Source organism: Crinia signifera, chromosome 2, assembly GCF_055691185.1.
Source record: "Crinia signifera chromosome 2, ASM5569118v1, whole genome shotgun sequence".
NCBI lineage: Eukaryota > Metazoa > Chordata > Amphibia > Anura > Myobatrachidae > Crinia > Crinia signifera.
The window spans coordinates 335,033,207-335,052,871 of record NC_139218.1 but is presented as its reverse complement, the minus strand read 5'-3'; the positions used below and the strand labels follow the sequence as shown (position 1 = coordinate 335,052,871).

Sequence of the window (19,665 nt, the reverse complement as noted above, 5' to 3'; positions counted from 1 at the left end):
TATGGTTAGTGTTCCCGCTAGGCTTTTAAAGGGCAAAATGCGCCCTGCCCCGCTAAAACAGCCTGGTGCCTGCCCCAACGGTGTGCATAGGGAAGCGCAGCGTCGCCTTAGACTGCGATTCCCGACGCTTCCCTGGCAGCACGGCAACTTCGGCGGGGCCGGGCCCACCCCCCTTTAGTGACAGCAACACCCGGGCCCGGCCTTTTTCATGACGTTGCGGCTCGGGCACGCCCCCTTTGTGACGTCGCGGCCCGGGACCACCCACAACTATGACTTTAGTGGGCCCAGTCCGCCCCCCTTGCGCTGCCCCTGTGTATCGGCGCCCTGCCCCCGTGCATCGGCGCCCTGCCTGCCCACATTTCTAGAAGGAAAACTATAAGGTCAACACATGAAAATGTTGACATGGCATTAGGTCAACATTGGGAAGGTCAACAGTCAAAAGGTCAACATGGGGTTTTTCACTTTTATTTTCAACTGACCTGTGCCGACAGGCAGCTTTTCATACCCTACCATCCATTAGGGCATGGAAGGAGAATAAAATAGTGTGACAAGCGTATCGAAGCATGGCGAGTGGACCCTGTAAACTTTTTTTTGTGTCCATGTCGACTGTGTCAACATTCTGAACAAAAAAGTGAAATACCCATGTCAACCTTCTGACTGTCGACCTTCCCAATGTTGACCTAATGCTTGTGTCGACCTAATAACCTAAAGCCAGGTTGACACTTTTTGTGTTTCGACCTAAGGCCTGTCGACCTTCAGTGGTCCACCTAATGCATGTCGACCTTAGTTTTGTTGACGTAATGACCCATACCCAGCTAAACTGTATAGTTTCCTCCCACATTTGGAAAACCTATTGGTAGGTTAAACGGCTCCCAACAATAGATAACCGTAGTACCGCAGCACAAACAATATCGCAGGTGGCACTTCAGTTGGATCTCGCCTTTTACCCTGACTAAACACCCATTGTAAGCTGCGGAATCTGGCGTCTCCGGAGTAAGGGCAGGTGCTACAGTATGTTAAAAATTTAACAGCTGTGGGACCTCTTCTCCAGACTCCCAGCACTCTAAACGCGTATGGGTCATAGGGTCGACAGATCTTTGGTGGACAGTCACTAGGTCGACACATGGAATAGGTCAACATGATCGTTCGTTCGACGCAAGCATTAGGACAACATGGGAAAGGTCGACGTGAGTTTTTCATGATTTTTGGTGTCTGTTGATTTAAGGTGACATGGGCACTGTATAAGTTTACTGCGTCCTCTCACATGGCTCGCTCTGCTCACCATGCTTCGGGCTCGCTGCACTCGGCACACTATTATATTCTCACTTTATACCCACTTGGATAGTAAAGTATTAAACTACTTTTTTGGGGGGTGGGCGACATGAAAACGCATGTCGACCTTTTTCATGTCGACATACTTCATGTGTCACCCTAATACTTGTAGAGCTAGTGACCGTATCCCCTCTATACAGTCAATTTGCTTCCTGTATTTTTCGGTACTCTCTATATTATAATAATAATAATAATAATAATAACAGAAAATATGTAAAAATAAACGCTTCCTTTGATGTTATTTTTTCATATAGGACTGAAAAATACATGAAAGTGATACTTTAATATAGTGTGTCCTTCGCACCAATAAATAGTGAAGAGGTCCACTGTTCTCCAACATTGGAAATTAGTTTAAACCAAGGGTCAGGGAACGGTGTTACCTTTTTCCCCAACATATATCTAGATACGCCGACGTTACCCCCTTGATTTGAAAAGAAGGAAATCATATCGTTGTAATACATACTGTCCCCCCATAAATTGATGGTATAGCCTGCTAGTATGGTACACAGCCTGGCAGAGATTGATGATGATGATGATGATGATGATGATTACCAGGTATGGCTGTGTGTGCACACACAGCCATACCTGGTAATCATCATCATCAATGGCTGCCAGGCTGTGTGTGGTATAGCCATTGATAATGTGACGTCCTGGCAACTATTAGTGTCAGTATAACAAGATGATATAGTGACAGTCTGTGCACATTTCCCCTAGACTAGAGATGGGTATATCTTGACAGGAGCCTATAATCAGGCAAAGGATACAGCAGCTAGTCGACTCGACTGAAGATGCAGACAGAGGTGGGGCCCAGGTCATCACGCAGGGAAGCATGTTCTACACTACAGTACTGTAACACACACAGCCGGGCATACACATAGAATCTATATACAGATTCTATACGCAATGAAATTAAATTCCTGGGGATAATAAACGGTCACGCTGCTGAGACGCAGCCGGTCATGCATATAGATTATGCATATATGCATGCCTGGCTGTGTCTCAACAGCGGGATCATCCATTACCCCAGGAATTAAATTTTTACCCTATTCAGAGTAATTTACCCCTGTTCCCTGACCACTGGTTTAAACAGTAGCAGATTCCGATAAATGTAATTCTAATTTAGTGAACATATTTACAGAATAGGCAGTTTCCTTCTTGGTTTATCTGAAGCAACATAGGTCTCCTTTCCTTTGTGAATTACCATCCTTTTAAAAGCTTAAAACATTTAATATAGTTTTTTTTTTTTTTTTATTCTACTGCCATCCGCTGCCCACTGCAGAGTGGGGAGAGCGTCTCTTCTGCACGGTGCTTCCCGCATGGGGATCAGATATGATACATTGCAGGTACTTAAAAGCACCATGCGATGTGCCGAAGTTGGCTGCACATACGATTTATCTTTTGTGCAGCCCATCCAACCTCCAATCAGATACACACAGGACCTTGCATCAGATCGGATGTCAGACACATCCTATTTGGGCCTAATGTCTGCCCGATCCATCTGAATCGGGTGAAATCGGGCCCAAATCCGACAAGTGCGTGGGAACATATAGATTTCCAATCTATATCCCTAAGCTACTGTAGATGATATCCTAAATTGCACACTCTTATGCTGGGTACACACCAAAACAATTTTGGGCACAATCCCATCAATCTGGATCCAATTCAGACCAATTGGATGCAGATTGGGTCAAAATCGTTTGGTTAGATCTGAATTGGATCCGAATCCGATCCTACCTGCTGCAGGTGAATCTGTAAAAGATCCATTCATCTGAATACAGATGGGATCGGATTGTATGCAAATCATATGCAAATTGGATCACACGATTTGCATCCAATCCAAATCGTTTGGGTGTGTACCCAGCATTATGCTTATGGAGACAAACCAATAATTGAGTCATCACTCCTCCTCTGTGATGGCTGCACTAACGTACAGTGTATGGCTAGATTGACTGAATTCTCATTTATGTCTAACATTACCATAACAGTGAGAGATCAGGACTGTCATTTTAACGTGTCACTCATGTATAATGAGGTAAAAGCCAGCTCCCAGATGTATCTGCGGACATGTCTCTTATAATTATTGTCTTCTTACTGTACCTGTGAGTATGTTACTTCCATTCCATATCTTCTACATCACTACTATGTCCAAATACTATTATTTAAATTATTCACACATGGCGGTGTAGCTCTGTAATGTTGCATTACAATAGTGATGAAAGTGCTGTATCATGTTGATGGCCGCTCTACAGTAAAGCACTGTGCTGGGTTTATTTTGGCTGTAGGAAGCATTCAAATCATGTCCCAGTATTGCAGCTAAGCCCCGTTCCACCAGTAGGAGGGGCTTGGTCAGCAGCTGCTGCCGGCTGTAGGATCCTATCTATAAATATCAATGAACCAATGGCTGCAGCCTTGGGATATGAATGCTGCTATTGAACTTGATAGGGTTTTAATCAAACTCCTTATTTCGGTGACTGTCTCAGTTGGGATCTACCTTTGTATCACTGTTTTCCAGCTCAAGAAAAGAAACACAGTTTTTACTGGTTAGTACATCATACTTGCCCTTTAACATTGAAATGATACTACAGTATTTAGTCATTACTTTATATTGAGCATAAGAAGGTGTAGTGTGATAAATGTGTATATACACTGCACCATTGTAGTATTTCTAGGATTTTGTTCTTTAAAAAAAAAAAAAAAAAAAAAAATTGCATCTCAATATTAATGTGTATATATGAAAATATTTTTCCACATATTTTAATTTCACTATCTTGGAATGTTTTGCAGCGTGAGATCCTTATTTTATTCATATTTTTAGCCATATATTTTTATATAAAGGTTAAATTTAGCAATAAATGCTGTGTTAACAATTTATTTTGATCTTTACATTGAAAGTTACTTTGACACTTTACAGTTAACGCTCTGTGATTTGGGACAGATTGAAAGTATAAGCATAATACAGATGTGCGATTGAGACACCTCTATCAGAGTAGTACATACTTTATCTATTTTACATTTTGCATCTTGGTCAAAACGCAGATTTGACCTACAAAGTCTAAAATGAAGCACAATGGAACTTGGTGTGAGGAAAACCAGTGGTCACTGCTTTGGAGCCCTGTTGACACAGATTCAGGCTCTGAGGTATACATTTAATGGTGAAAATTATCTGGAGCAAAACACTGAAATTATTATTTGTGATATTTTTTTTGGTACTCTTTACTTATCACGGCGACCACGATTTTGATCGTGGTCATCGCGGGTAAAAAATCGCGGGCATCGCATGCACTAAAAAATCGGGTGCGATGCGACCGACGCGATGCCCGCGATTTCCCATAGGGAACAATGTTAAATGTCTCAATTGACCCGTTTTTACTGTTCAATGCCTCAATGGTCACGATTTTTCCATAGGAAACAATATTAAATGGGCCACAGAGGCCAAATAGGCACCCTGAAGTGTGAAATGGCCCCCACAATTGTTAACGCCACCCCACGATCAACGTGAACCCGAAGCGTGGCGAGCGGCGGCGGTACGCGTCCTCCGACCTTTTCATACCCCCACTATCCACGTCGACGTGGAGTTGAGAATAGAATAGTGTGGCGAGCCCGAAGCGTGGCAAGCCCCGCGAGGGGACGCGAATACCTGTGAAGCCCGCGAAGAGACGCGTTTACCTGTGAAGGTATCCGCGTCCCCTCACGGGGCGTGCTGCGCTCGCCACGCTTCGGGCTCGCTGCGCTCGCCACACTATTCTATTCTCAACTCCACGCCGACGTGGATAGTGGGGGTATGAAAAGGTCGGAGAACGCGTACCGCTGCCCCTCGCGGGCTCGCTGCGCTCGCCACGCTTCGGGTTCACGTTGATCGTGGGGTGGCGTTAACAATGGTGGGGGCCATTTCACACTTCAGGGTGCCTATTTGGCCTCTGTGGGCCATTTAACATTGTTTCCTATGGAAAAATCGGGTCCATTGAGGCATTGAACAGGAAAATCGGGTCAATTGAGACATTTAACATGGGAAATCGCGGGCATCGCGTCGGTCGCATCGCACCCGTTTTTTTAGTGCATGCGATGCCCGCGATGGGCGCCGTGCTAAGTAAAGAGTACCTTTTTTTCATCAATATTGTTTTCTACAGGCAATCCTATTCGGATGGGCAAAAATAGATATCAAGATATCAAAGGAAGGTGCTTTGAAATGAGTGTGCTTTTACCGAGCTGCAGTTAAAATAAATGGGTAGTCACTCCCAATGGTGAAAGGAAAGGTTCAGGAAGGGTTATAACTGCGCTAAGACCACAAGTGTAGTTTTTATAGTAAAATATATATTGATATTTAATAAGTAAGTTCAACATCAAACACAAATGATTAGTGCATAATAATACAATAAAAAGAGCCAATTAGTGGGGGAAACCGGTATTGAAGTGGGGTTTAAAAAGTTATTATATTTGCTCAGTGCACTTATACAGTATGAGCATATGCAGTCACCCTTTTGTTGAGTCCGCCAGTCCTGGGGAAGTCCGAATCGGTATGGAGTGGTTGAGTCCAGTGAATGGAAGGAGATGATACTTCCTTGGCTGTGTGGAATTTTACCGGGTCCTTAGGACGTGGCGTACCCCCAAACTTGTGATGGCCACAGTGAAGGAAGGAACGGCTGCCGCTGGCTTGATGGTGCAGCTTGCAATTTTCCGCTGGACCACTTCTGGACTTGGGTCGGGTGACTGCTTCTGGATATGAAAGTGGGGGCAAGAACCTACGCGTTTTTCTGCTGAAATGCAGTTTTTTCAAGGATGTCTTGCTGAGCAGGTTCTGAGTTTGAATGTTCTCCTAATGAGGGTGATGTCATACACCTGAAGGTGATTATTGGCTCTGCTCGTCATAAATACATATAAAAACATAAGTATTCAATACATGTTATAAAAATAGGAGACAGACTTACTATTTAGATGTGCAGGAGAATAGTTTTATGCATAGATCGCTGCTAAAAAATGTTTAGTAATAGGCAGATTATTCTGCCGCATTCCCGGATTTCTGGAAGCTCCAACCCTACAGGGCTTCCGGGTGTTGGAACGCAGGCGCAAGCGCGCACTTCCTGATTGGCCCGGCCTGGGCTGTGGAGCGCAGACGCTATGCGCGCAATCAGGAAGTGCACGCTGGCCACTGCGTTCCACCGCCTGGAAGCCCTGTAGGGTTGGAGCTCCCAGAAATCCGGGAACACGGCAGAATAGTCTGCCTATTACTTAACGTTTTTTAGCAGCGATCTATGCATACAACTATTCTCCTTCCTGCTTCACCTCATTAGCGAGGCGAAGCAGGAGGGGCCATCGACAAGATGTACTAACATCTTGCCCGCCAAAGTGGGGGAGCGTTAACACTCCCCTCTGTCGATGTCCCCTCCTGGAGACAGCGCATCAGTTAATACTTATGCACTGTTTCCTTCCCCCCCGGCCGGCTCACTGCGCATGCACGGGATCTCGCCGCGCATGAGCGGGATCTCGCTACTCTCGTGAGATCCCCAGCGCAGCTCAGAGCCAGCAGCAGGGTAAGCGCTGTCCCTGCTGTGGGCATAGGGCATCGCCACATGCAGCTGTCAAAGTCGATAACTGCAGGCGGCGGAAATTTTCAGCAATGCTGACCGTTCATAAATTAGGCAGGCGCGCAGCACAAAATATCGTGGCTGCGCTATGCCTCTTTCCCCATACCGCCGCGCTGCACAGCGGGAGTCATAGATCAGGGGAAGCGCTATCCCCTGCAAAAGCGCACGGAGATAGCGCATATTCCCCTGATCACCTATTAATAAATCTACCCCTAAATATTTTCTGAAAATACATAGTTGCAGTGAAATGTGTGTTTTCATGGCTGTGGCCAAGTTTGCGCACAGAAATGGGGCTGCTTTTGGAGATTTTGTACCTGAAGCAGCAGTAAGAAAGGACATATCTGTACCTATGTTTTGACATTATAATAGTCACATTGTAAATATTGCAACTTTAACCTGAATTGTTTATTTGTCTATTTTTGTTGATACATTTTAATCATTTATATTTATATGTTTGTTTTTTTTATAAGATGAACTTTTGCTAAGCCATGTTGCAAAATCTGTTAACACATATTGGGGGTTATTCTGGTTCACTCGCAAAGGCAAATTCTGTAATGGGCAAAACCATATGCACTGCAGGGGGGCAGATGTAACTTCTGCAGAGAGAGTTAGATTTGCGTGGGGGGTGTACTTCAAACTGATATCTATATTGCAGTGCAAAAATAAAGCAGCCAGTATTTACCCTGCACAGAAACAAAATAACTCACCCAAATCTAACTCTCTCTGCACATGTTACATCTGCCCCACCTGCAGTGCACATGGTTTTGTCCATTAGAGAGAGAATTTGCCTTTGTGTGTGAACCAGAATAACCCCCATGCTACAGTGTTTACACATTAATAAGCCAATATTACTGCAGCCGTGTGTATACAGATGGGGCTGTCCTCTTAGTTTCCGCCAGCGAGTCATGCTGGTATCTGGCGGGTGTGGACGCATCCATTGCTGAGAATGGGGTGCGCAATCATCTCCGATGTTCACGTGCCCCATGTGGTGGATGGGGATTGGCATGCTGGGAGCCGCTCAGATGAGAGCAGCTCTGTCTGTACATTAATAAGCCAGTGTCACTGCCGCAGTGTGTACACATTAATAAGGCAGTGTCACTGCTGCAGTGTGTGTATACAGTAATAAGCCAGTGTTACTGCTGCAGTGTGTACACATTAATAAGCCAGTGTCACTGCTGCAGTGTATATACAGTAATAAGGCAGTATTACTGCTGCAGTGTGTACACATTAATAAGGCAGTGTCACTGCTGTAGTGTGTATACAGTAATAAGCCAGTGCTACTGCTGCAGTGTGTACACATTAATAAGGCAGTGTCACTGCTGAAGTGTGTATACATTAATAAGGCAGTGTCACTGCTGCAGTGTCACTGCTGCAGTGTGTATACATAAGCCAGTGTTACTGCTGCAGTGTGTATACAGTAATAAGCCAGTGTTACTGCTGCAGTGTGTATACATTAATAAGCCAGTGTCACTGCCGCAGTGTGTTTACATTGATAAGCCAGTGTGGTACTTATGTATTATCTGGGCTCCCATGTTAAATGCAACCCATTTTTTCATATCCCTACTATCCAACTACGCATGGAGTTGATTTTATATAGTGTGGCGAGCGCAGCGAGCCACCGCACCCGAAGCGTGGCTAGGGTACGCGGTCTCATAAGAAAAACGGGAGCCCAGATATTACATAAGTACCGCCAATGTCACTGCCGCAGTGTGTTTACATTGATAAGCCAGTGTCACTGCTGCAGTGTGTATACATAAGCCAGTGTTACTGCTGCAGTGTGTATACAGTAATAAGCCAGTGTTACTGCTGCAGTGTGTTTACATTGATAAGCCAGTGTGGTACTTATGTATTACCTGGGCTCCCATGTTAAATGTAACCCATTTTTTCATATCCCTACTATCCAACTACGCATGGAGTTGATTTTATATAGTGTGGCGAGCCACCGTGCCCGAAGCGTGGCTAGGGTACGCGGTCTCATAAGAAAAACGGGAGCCCAGATATTACATAAGTACCGCCAATGTCACTGCCGCAGTGTGTTTACATTGATAAGCCAGTGTCACTGCTGCAGTGTGTTTACATTGATAAGCCAGTGTAAAGGCCCATATACACTAGAAGATTTTCATTTCAAAAGACTTTGACAAAATCTTTGATAGATATATCTTTCACCAAAGTAGTGCGTACACACTGAGCCATTTTCCTTAAAGAGCAAAAGATTTTCAGGAGGGGAAAGACTTTGCTGAACATCTTTCATATAAAAGGCGATTTACATAATGGGCGGGGATTGAATTACAAGGGTTGGAGCAGCAGCCCTGTTATTCAGTGCATTCCTGTTCTTGGGACCTGATTCAGAACTGATTGCTGGGCTGCGTATATTTTGAGCGGAGCAAATGGGTAAACTCCATCCCACCCATGTGCACGGCAAACATTTTATTTGCAGCTGTGCACGTAGGGAGAAATCCATTCACTTACGCCAGCAATGTATACGTTACGCTATAACAATATATACATTGGCAGTAGCGACGGTAATATATACATTGCTGGCCTGCGAAAAAATGTAAGGCATGGCTTTGGGGGACAGGGGACTATGCACACTGCAATGCCCATTACACATATACCACATACCGTAATGCCCATTACACATTAGGCCACACACCGTAATGCCCATTACACATATGCCACACCCGGTAATGCCCATTACATATAATGCCACATAAGTGTTGCTTACCGACATGCTCATTGCTGGCATGTGCCAGCTATGTATATATTACCAGCTAATAAAGAAATCATTGGTGGCAGTGGTGCCATTAATATATACATTGCTGGCATGTGCAAGCTATGTATATATTACCAGCTAATAAAAAAATCATTGGTGGCAGTGGTGCCATTAATATATACATTGCTGGCATGTGCCAGCTATGTATATATTATTGGCTAATAAAGAAATTGGTGGCAGTGGATGCTCCTTGTGTGGAGCACGGTGGAGAGAAAGAACACGGAGCAGGGGGGCAGGGGGTCCAACGGGCTGTGAGCGGGGAACTGTGTATGAGCGGCACAGCGGTGTGACATATGCGCCAAAGCAGGGGGAGATAGCGGCGCAGTCGCCCCGGTGGTGAGTATGTTCCAGAGCAGTGGTCAGTCGGGCTCAAAACAGCATGTTTGAGCAGCTTTTCAGCTAAAAGCCGCCCAGTGTGTATGGCCCGGCGATGAGCGCTCCCGCATCATCGCCGGGAAAGCCATTCATCTGCTGGTATTACCAGCAGATGAGCGGTTTTGATGATGGCTTTGCATAACGCTGGACTATGCAAAGCCGTCCTCTCCCCGCTGACGGCGCCAGGCAGAGTGTGTGCACTGAGTGGCTTTCCCCCCAGCGATGATAGCGATAATCGCCCAGTGTGTATGGACCTTTAGTTCAGACTTGAGCAGACACTAGTAAAATAATTCAGTACAAATACAAAGCTATGGCCTGGTACCTGTATTGTAGTGTGGTCGTCCTGTTTATCAGCGAGATAACTTGGCAAGTGTATCACAATGTTTGGCTGCAACTTCTGCTGTACCTGACCTGATTACTAAGTACTGTGCTTCTTTACTTTGAGCCGGAGAGCCTCTCATAAATACTTATTTTGTACATGATTAAACCAACTGTACGCTTATGCGCAACAAGTTCCCTACAGTATGTCAGATTTATGAAGTATGACAATTTTACTTAGTATCTTAAAGAACTTTTCCAATGGAAAAACCAGGACAGAACTAATATAATAGTATGCCGAGCTGTTTGCATGATTAGCATCAGACTTGGCAAACATTCAAGAAAGGAGGTGTATTATTATTGTCTCTAAGAACAAGTAGTGTATATGTGACCAACATGGTTTGTTTTATCCGCAGAGAGCCTGAACGAGGAGGACATCACCACAGAGACTTCCACTATGCCAGACACAAGTAAGAGCTTACGTTCTATAGTTATTAATTTTGAACATTCCAGAAAAATACACTGGTTGTAATTGGGATTATGTACTGTATGGTGCTGCGTATTTATCACTGAAAAGTGAGTACTTAATCTAGAGGCATTTTGGCGTAGTGAATGTTACCGGTAGTTCTGCCAGCCTGAAGAATCGCTAACTCAGGGGATCTGGCGGAAGGGAGCTCTAACAGGGACGCAAGAACATCTCATATGCTCGTGTGTCCCCTTCAGCACGGCGGCAGGGAGCAGATTCCCTGCCTATCTCCGCTTCAGGGAGACGGGCAGGGCAAGTGGGGGCTGCGGGGGAAGCCGGTGGAGAGCGGCGGCGGGTTCCGACACAAGCGTCTCGTGCGTGTGCCCCCTTCTGTCGGATGGCACAAATCGACGATTAGCGATTCTATCGCTAGGAGCAGCTCCATTGAGAGCTGCTCCATCTGTATCAAAATAAATAGTATATCGTAAGGTACAGCCAAGGAGAGCGAAAAAAGGAAAGATCTCACACACTGTATGTATTTAAGGGTATGTGCATTTAGCTAGCTACACACTTGTGCAGCCATACTTTCAATTTTGCTTACGGTTTCATTTACATCCTAATTAAAGTGCCATGGTGGGTATAGGGATGGTTGAGGCAACGGAGCAGGACAGAGAGGCCTGACCTCTTCCCGTCTGGGCATTGGGGTGTGCTGTAATACCAGTTTTTGGGGTAATTTCACTTCTGTTGCACATATTGTAGCATCTCACTGATGATCCTCTAAGCTCTGCCCTGTTATCAGGGCCATCCTTTTTTGCTGATGTGGTTTCCACAAGACAGGAAACGTGACAACATTATGCCATACAATAATTTTTTTTTTTTCTATAATTAGAATGGATTCTTCAGTATGGGTCTAATATCCATTGTAAATGCCAAGTATGATTTTATATCTGTAGACATTGGTAAAAACTGTAAAATGTCAGATGGTGGTGCACTGGAACAGATGCCAGTATCATGGCAACCTGAAAAATAACTGTAAATGTTCTAAAATCCTAACACAGAGTGCACACTCTAGAACGGGGTAAATTACCCCAAATGGGGTGAAAATGAAATTCCTGGGGGTAATGGACGGTTGCGCTGTTGAGACACAGCTAGGCATGCATATGAATCTATATGCATGTCCGGCTGTGTCTCGGCAGTGCCACCATCCATCACCCCCAGGAATTTAATTTCATTGCATATAGAATCTGTATATACATTATATATGCATGCCCTGCTGCATGTGTTATGGTACTGTAGTGTACAAGGACCTGATGAAGTGCAGTGCATCAGGCGCTTGTGTATAACATGCTTCCCTGTGTGATGCCCCAGGCCCCGCCTCCAAGTCTGCCCGCTTCTTCAGTAGAGTTGACTAGTTGCTGCACCATCTTGGCAGCGCGCAGTCTGAACTGCCGCTGCAGTGCCGAGTTTCTTTGCCTGGTTATAGGCTCCTGTCAAGGTACAGTATACCCATCTCTAGTCTAGGGGAAACATGTGCACAGACTGTCACTATATCATCTTGAAATACTGACACTAATAGTTGCCTGGGCGTCACATTATCAATGGCTATACCACACACAGGATACATCATGTACCAGCAGGATATATCATCAATTTCTGGGGATAGTGTGTATTACAATTATATGATTTCCTTCCTTTGAAATCAAGAAGGTAACGTTGGCGTATTTAAATATATTTTTGGGGTTAAAGGTAAAAATTTTCCTGACCCCTGCTCTAGAAAACATAAAGAAATATGTATGTATGTATGTATGTGTGTATGTGTATGTATATGTGTGTGTGTGTGTGTGTGTGTGTGTGTGTGTGTATATATATATATATATATATATATATATATATACATATATATATAATATGTTTAATGGCCAGCACTCCATCTACCGAAGCTGAACCTGGGTGCCCTCCTAGGTGAAGCAATTACACGCTCCCAACGTATACAAGCAGACAAATGTCGGCACTCCAATTTAATAAATCAAGAGACTGAAGACTCGGGTTGTTAAAGAGTCTTCAGTCTCTTAATTTATTCAATTGGAGTGCTGCCTTTCGTCTGCTTATATATATAGCGGTTACCCTGCAATGTGTTTAGCGTCTGGGAGATGTGGACGCCAGGAGTTTGGAAGACCGTGGCATGTTTACAATACATATACAAAATGCGACATATACATGCGTATATCAAAAAAAGACACATAACCAAAAGTATTAAAAAATTACATGCACAAAAATAATTAAGAATAGGCCAACATAGATACAAAATACTGGCTCGTTCATTTTACACTGATAGCAGTAATGCAGTGCAGTTAAGTCACCTCAAGTATATCACAAATCACAGAAAGCAATTCCATACTATCCTTTCTTTAAGGCCATGCAGAGCCACAGTATATTGCCTATATATACAGGATGCCTCCAATCGAAGCAGGTGCTTAAGTTTGTCACCTCCACAATTGGATGAAGGCACTTGATCTATAATTAAATAATGTAAAGAAGTAAGTTGATGACCATTATCACGAAAATTAATCTGTACAGGCTGTTCTGCATCTTTCCCTGCAAGTGTCGCTTTAATTGTGGACCGATGCATGGCCATGCCTTTAAATTTCCTGGTTGTCATGCCTACATAATAGAGCCTGCATAGGCAAACTATTATGTAGACAACGAACCTCGAATCACAGGACAAAACATATCGGATATTATACGATTTGGAAGAGTGAGGATGTTTAAATTTACTCCTTGTGATAAGGAAACTACAAGTTACACAACGCTGACACTTTTAACACCTGTTTTTCTATATATCCTATTGGGACTTTTTAAAGTCTTAAACCCTGAGATATCTGTGTGTACCAGGATGTCTCTTAAGTTACGCCACCTTGTGTAACATGTCAACTTTTTAAAGGCAGGTAAGTCATTGTTAGTGGCTAAAATAAGCCACAATTCTATTCTGGCAATCGGGACAACAGTACTGGAATCATATCGAGAAATAAAGGGGAACACATCACCAGTTTTCTTAATGACAGGTTTCAGCAAATGCTGCCTCTTGAGTTTCAGTGCCCTGTTTTCTGCTGTCAACAAGGATTTTCATTCTGATGGAATTTCAGGATTATGTTCTCCAATTCCTCATGACGCTGAGCTGTTGAACTACAAATGGACCATTTGGGAATATGGTAAACCTTTTATAAGTGGGGGAGGATGGTGGCGGCTAGTAAGTAACAGGGTATTACGGTCAGTTGGTTTGCAAAACAGGGATGTGGAGATCACCCCGTTATCTAATGTCACAGAGACATCTAAAAAATCGATTGACTGATTGCTTGATTTATAATTAAACTTGATCGGAGTATCGGCATCATTGATCTCCTCCATCATTGCTTCAAACAAGCCTACTCCACCATTCCTGAACATAAATAAATCGTCTATATATCTGCCGGATGGGCTGGCCAAAACGATGTTGAAAAGATAATCTGTTTTCAAAATCAAACATAAAAAAGTTGGCATAGGCCTGGGCAAACGCCGCCCCCATTGCACATCCGGACATCAGCAGAGACATAGCGCCGTAAAAAATTAAATAATTTCTGGTTAGCACCAGTTCAAGCAGTCTCGGGTACAACTTAAAGTCAAATTTCTCAAGATTACACAGAAAATGTTGCATTGTCAGTAGGCCTTGTTGATGTGGAATAGATGTATATATAAACTTGCCACATCCATCACACACAGGATAGTGTGTTCCTGGTTGTCATCAGCAGAGGCAATATGATTTAAAGAACTGGTGGTGTCCTTGAGAAAAGTGGGTTGAATGGAAATATGAGGCTGAATTAGCAAGTCAAGGAGTTGTGATACTGGTTGGTACAAACTGATATATATACATACATACATACATACATACATACATACATACATGCGAAGGGAGCAGTATCCCACCTGAAGTTTGTACATACCTACATACATAAGACGAAAATTCTGAAAACGAATGCAGACATCCAGATGATAGATTTTTTTCACTGTCCATAATAGACGTAAATTTTTTTTTTTTTTTTATTTCATCTTTATTAAGTTTTTATAAAAGAAAATACAATACAGACATTTAAACAAAACACAAGTACGCGAACAATCCTACATCAGCCTAAGATCGAATCAATCCATATGTATGCCAGAAAAGAAAAAAATAAATAAAAATAAAATTGAATTATGTTTTCCCTTGGTTGTTGGTTATCCCAACCGTCCTAAATGGAATTCATAGAACATACTATCGTCATATAAACATTATCTCTTAACCCAGCTTCTATCCACCACCATCTTGTTAGCTCCAAGCAAGAGCGATGCTAACTTCAAACCTAGCTTATCCTCTTAACATGTATCGATAACTAGAGCAGGAGCGGAACAGAGCAGACACAGTATATCAGCTCAGCCATCCTCCACCTATGAATCACCCATATGTATTGAATTATGCGGTATCCTATATGTAGCTACATAAATCGTATATTTTGTGCAGATTTTAAGAAAACATCCTACTATAAAAAAAAAAGTGCTTATACATATAATGTTGCCATTGTCGTGATATTTGAACCGTATTATCTTCAACGTCTTCTATTAAATATATACGTGTAATTAGAAACTAGTATTCTTGATGTGCTATACTCTCCTCAACTAGGAGGAAAGGAGGAAGAAAAAAAAAAGAAAAAAAAATAAAAATTCCTTAATAAAAAAAAACAAAAAAAAGTCTAAAAATTTTTAAGAAAACCTCATACTATACAGAAAGTGCTGAAGTGCTTATATAAATTATTTTACCTGTGTATTGATATTTTAAACCGTGATATATTCAACTTCTTATATTAAGTGTATGTGAAATTAAGAACTAATGATCTCAATTTACCATAATCTCCTCAACTAAAAAAAAAAAAAAAAAAGGACTCTACTTTTCCCAGTTCATAAGAATTATCCGCCCTTATAATATCTGGAGTCAAACCAATTCCCCCATATATCATAGAACTTTTTCTGCTGAATTGCTTAATATGTATCCGCTCCGCTCATGCTCCATTGTACTGTTTACCAAACTAATCCATTCTTGTGTGTTTGGACCCCTTTGTGCCATCCAAGTTCGAGCTATCACTGTTTTTGCTATGGCACACAAGTTAAGCGCGAGTTGTACGAGCCCAGAAGATATACCTCTACTCGGCCATACACCCATAATAAGGCTAAGGGGTCGTATCATTTGACTAGGGATTCCCACACTGATCAGTATTTTCCCAACCTCCTGCCAAAATCTTTGTAGTTTATCACATTCCCATAATAAATGCCAGAAATTACAACCCAGTACTTTACATTTAGGGCAGCTATTACAAGAATTTTCCGAAAATCCGCTCATCCTGTCCGGGGTATAATAGGTTCGGTGAAGGATATTAAGTTGTATCTGGTGTATTCTGATAGATCTGGTAGATATTCCAGGGGCCGCCAAAGCCTGACTCCAAACCTCTAGGTTTAGTTCCGCAATATCCGCCGACCATTTCTGCCTTAGTTTTCCCATCTCATCCCCTTGAAAAATGGTGGACAAAAACTTGTAACACTTTGACAGCCTCTTAGTACTACTCAATTTAGAGACAAATGTTTTTATCGGATTTAAACTGATATTTATAGGTTGGTCTCGATTACATTGAGCTATAACACTTCTCAGTTGTAAATACCTATAAAACATAAATTTAGGGAGATGATACTCATTTTGTAGTTGAGTGAAGGATTTTATATCATTACTTAAAAAGATCTGGCCTATTGTAGTGATGCCATAGGTCTTCCATAGTCTTGCAGTATTTTGTTGATTTAATTGGTTAAACTGGGGCAAAGAAAATAAATAGGTATCGGGGTCAAGATCCTCATATTCCAATTTTTTACTAACCCACTTCCAGATCTTTCTGGCTTGCTTAAGTAACGGGGGATAGGAATTCCTTCCTTGCTTCATCATAATTGCTTGTAAAGGAGAGTGACCGGGGACCACTTTGTTTATTAATTGTGCTAGGTCTTCTGACGTCCTTACTTCCTTGGCCCATTCACCCATGTGGGCCAATTGAGCAGAGTAATAGTACTGTTTGAAATTAGGCATTGCCATCCCCCCCTTCTGGCGAGCCCTACATAATACGGATAACTTAATTCTGGGGGTTTTATTCTTCCATATACAGGAAGAAATTATGGAGTTTATCTTCTTAAAAATATTCTCCCCGATATATATAGGCGCTTGAGTAAAGATGTATAAAAGTTTTGGCAGAAGTGACATTTTTACTAGATTTAACCTACCGATGACAGTTAAAGGGAGCCTCAGCCAACTTTTACATCTAATTTTAAGATCTTCTAAAATTGGGTCCAAATTATCTTTCACAAAGTCTGAGGATTTACTAGAGATAGTTATTCCCAGGTATTTGAAGTTATCCACTCTAGGGATGGGGAATGAGGGTACCATAACCCTGTTCTCAGCTAAGTTAGTGATAAGAAGATGTGATTTATTATAGTTGATTGTTAGGCCCGAATACCTCCCAAATTCATGCAGACTATCTATCGTGCTTGGGAGTTGTTTCTGGTAATTGGCCAAACCTACTAATAGGTCGTCTGCATCAAGAGAGATAAAATTACCATTCATTCCCACTTCCCCCAACTCAGTTCTTAATTTACAAGCAATCGGCTCGATAGCAAGGGCAAATAGCAAAGGAGAAAGAGGACATCCTTGCCGCGTACCGCGAAAAAGAGGGAAGGGATCAGAAATAAATCCATTAAGAGATATTCTCGCTTTTGGTGTCTGATACAGTAAAAAGACCCAATTAATAAAGCTGGGTCCTATTCCAAAAGCCTTCAATACTTGTTTTAAATAGGGCCATTCCACCGAATCAAAGGCTTTATTTGCATCAAATGATGCAATTGCTACTTCTTTGCCAGTTAATTCCGCCATCTGAAGGTAGGTGTAGACCCGTCGAATATTTATAGCGGTGGATTTCCCTCGCATAAATCCATTTTGATCGGTGTGGACCATCTTCCCTATGACTCTGTCAAGCCTATTTGCCAAGACTTTGGCGAACACTTTAGCATCAGTAGTGATCAAAGAGATCGGCCTATATGCATCAACCGAGGTAGGATCTTTGCCGCTCTTAAGGACCACAGTAATGATAGCCTCGGACATTGAGTCTGCGAGTTTGCCCTCATCTACCATTTGCTGGAAAAAAAATAATAACCTTGAGGCAAAGATTTCTGAATATTGTTTATAAATCTCTCCTGGAAGCCCATCTATTCCTGAGGCTTTACTCGACGGGAGGGATTTAATCGCCATCTCAATCTCAGCTCTGGTGAAGGGGGAATCCAAGATATTACAATCCTCGCTGGCAAGAGATGGTAATTCTATAGTGCTAAGATATTTGTTAATATTATCACTACCCAGGTTCAATTTTGATTGATAAACAGTACTAAAGTGGATCCTAAAGGCCTCAGCAATTTCTGACGGGATGGTCAACAAATCGCCAGTCTGTGAATAGATTTTTGTTACTGTATTACAGGAGGAATTAATCTTCGAGAGATAGGCCAGATATTTACTCGCCTTATCGACATTAAGATAGAATTGATGCAAATTGTTTAGTATTCTTTGGTTGACCATAATTTGGAGGTGTTCAACCCACTCTCGTTGTATTGACAGCCACTCTAATTTTGATGATTCAGATTTATCGCTCAAGTATCTCTGCTCCTTTTGACTCATTTTAGTTTCTAATTCCAATGCCTTTTCACAGGTTTTTCTTTTTATAGTTGCTATTTTCTTTATCAAACTTCCACGGAGAACTGCCTTAAAGGCATCCCATACATTAGAGGGGCTAGAGGAATCAATATTATCTATAAAAATTTGCTCAATTTGATCACCCAATTCCTCTGGGTCCCTGAATTGAGAAAGCCAACTGGGGTGAAACCGCCAATATTTAAACCCCACCTCGATCTTTAAGTCGACCTGCATCAAGACCGGCGAATGGTCTGATATGCCCCTAGGTTTGTAGTCTATTGATGAGATATGTTGCAAAAGATTTTTAGAGGAAAAGACCATGTCAATTCTCGAGAATGTATTATACGAGGGAGAATAACAGGAGAATTGACTCGCACTAGGGTTTCTTTCCCTCCAAATATCCCACCAGCCCACTGAGGTGATAAATTCTGCCAATCCAGTATTCCCACGAGTATACCCCCCTCTATTGTTCCACTTGTCTAGCCCTGGGTTCATGACAGCGTTAAAATCCCCCAAACATATGGTCAAATTATCCGGGCGTGCAGAGGCAAAATCCACGGCTTGTCTCAGTACCTCAAAGTTAAATGGGGGAGGAACATATATGGCCAAAATGCTAAATCTCTTAGAGTCGACAAACCCGTCGATAAACACATATTTACCCTTTGAATCCGTTTTTAAGGAGACTAATTCAAATCCAATGTTCTTCTTAATTATAATAGAGACCCCACGTGAAGAGGAAGAAAAATGAGAGTGATAAGACGCTCCTATCCATGGACGTCTCAACGCCACGGCTTTATTTTCACACAAATGTGTCTCCTGGAGACATATTATCTCCGCGGCTGAAGACTTACACTGTTTAAGTACCAAGGAGCGCTTAATCCTCTCATTTAGCCCTCTCACATTCCAGGTCAAGTACCCAACCATTTATATACAATTGAACACGAATTATCAGTTACCAACGGAAAAATTTGATAAATCTCCCTTTTCTTAGCATAACCAACTTCTTCTGCATATACACTCAAAGGCTGCATATAGAATG

The 19,665-nt window shown here is 42.4% G+C and overlaps 1 protein-coding gene across 3 annotated transcripts in view; it reads left to right on the top strand.

Annotated features, from left to right (window-relative positions):
• PFKM (phosphofructokinase, muscle) overlaps nucleotides 1-19,665 on the top strand; it is an 85,015-nt gene that overhangs the window by 1,863 nt on the left and 63,487 nt on the right. For 2 of the 3 annotated variants that reach the window (XM_083169490.1, XM_083169488.1), the window contains exon 2: nucleotides 10,797-10,850. In XM_083169490.1, coding sequence (XP_083025616.1) covers nucleotides 10,838-10,850 — 13 coding nt within the window. In that variant the 5' untranslated portion in view covers nucleotides 10,797-10,837. Of the gene's footprint in view, nucleotides 1-3,852; nucleotides 3,873-10,796; nucleotides 10,851-19,665 lie in introns of those variants that run through there. The other variant, XM_083169489.1, reaches the window with a different exon arrangement.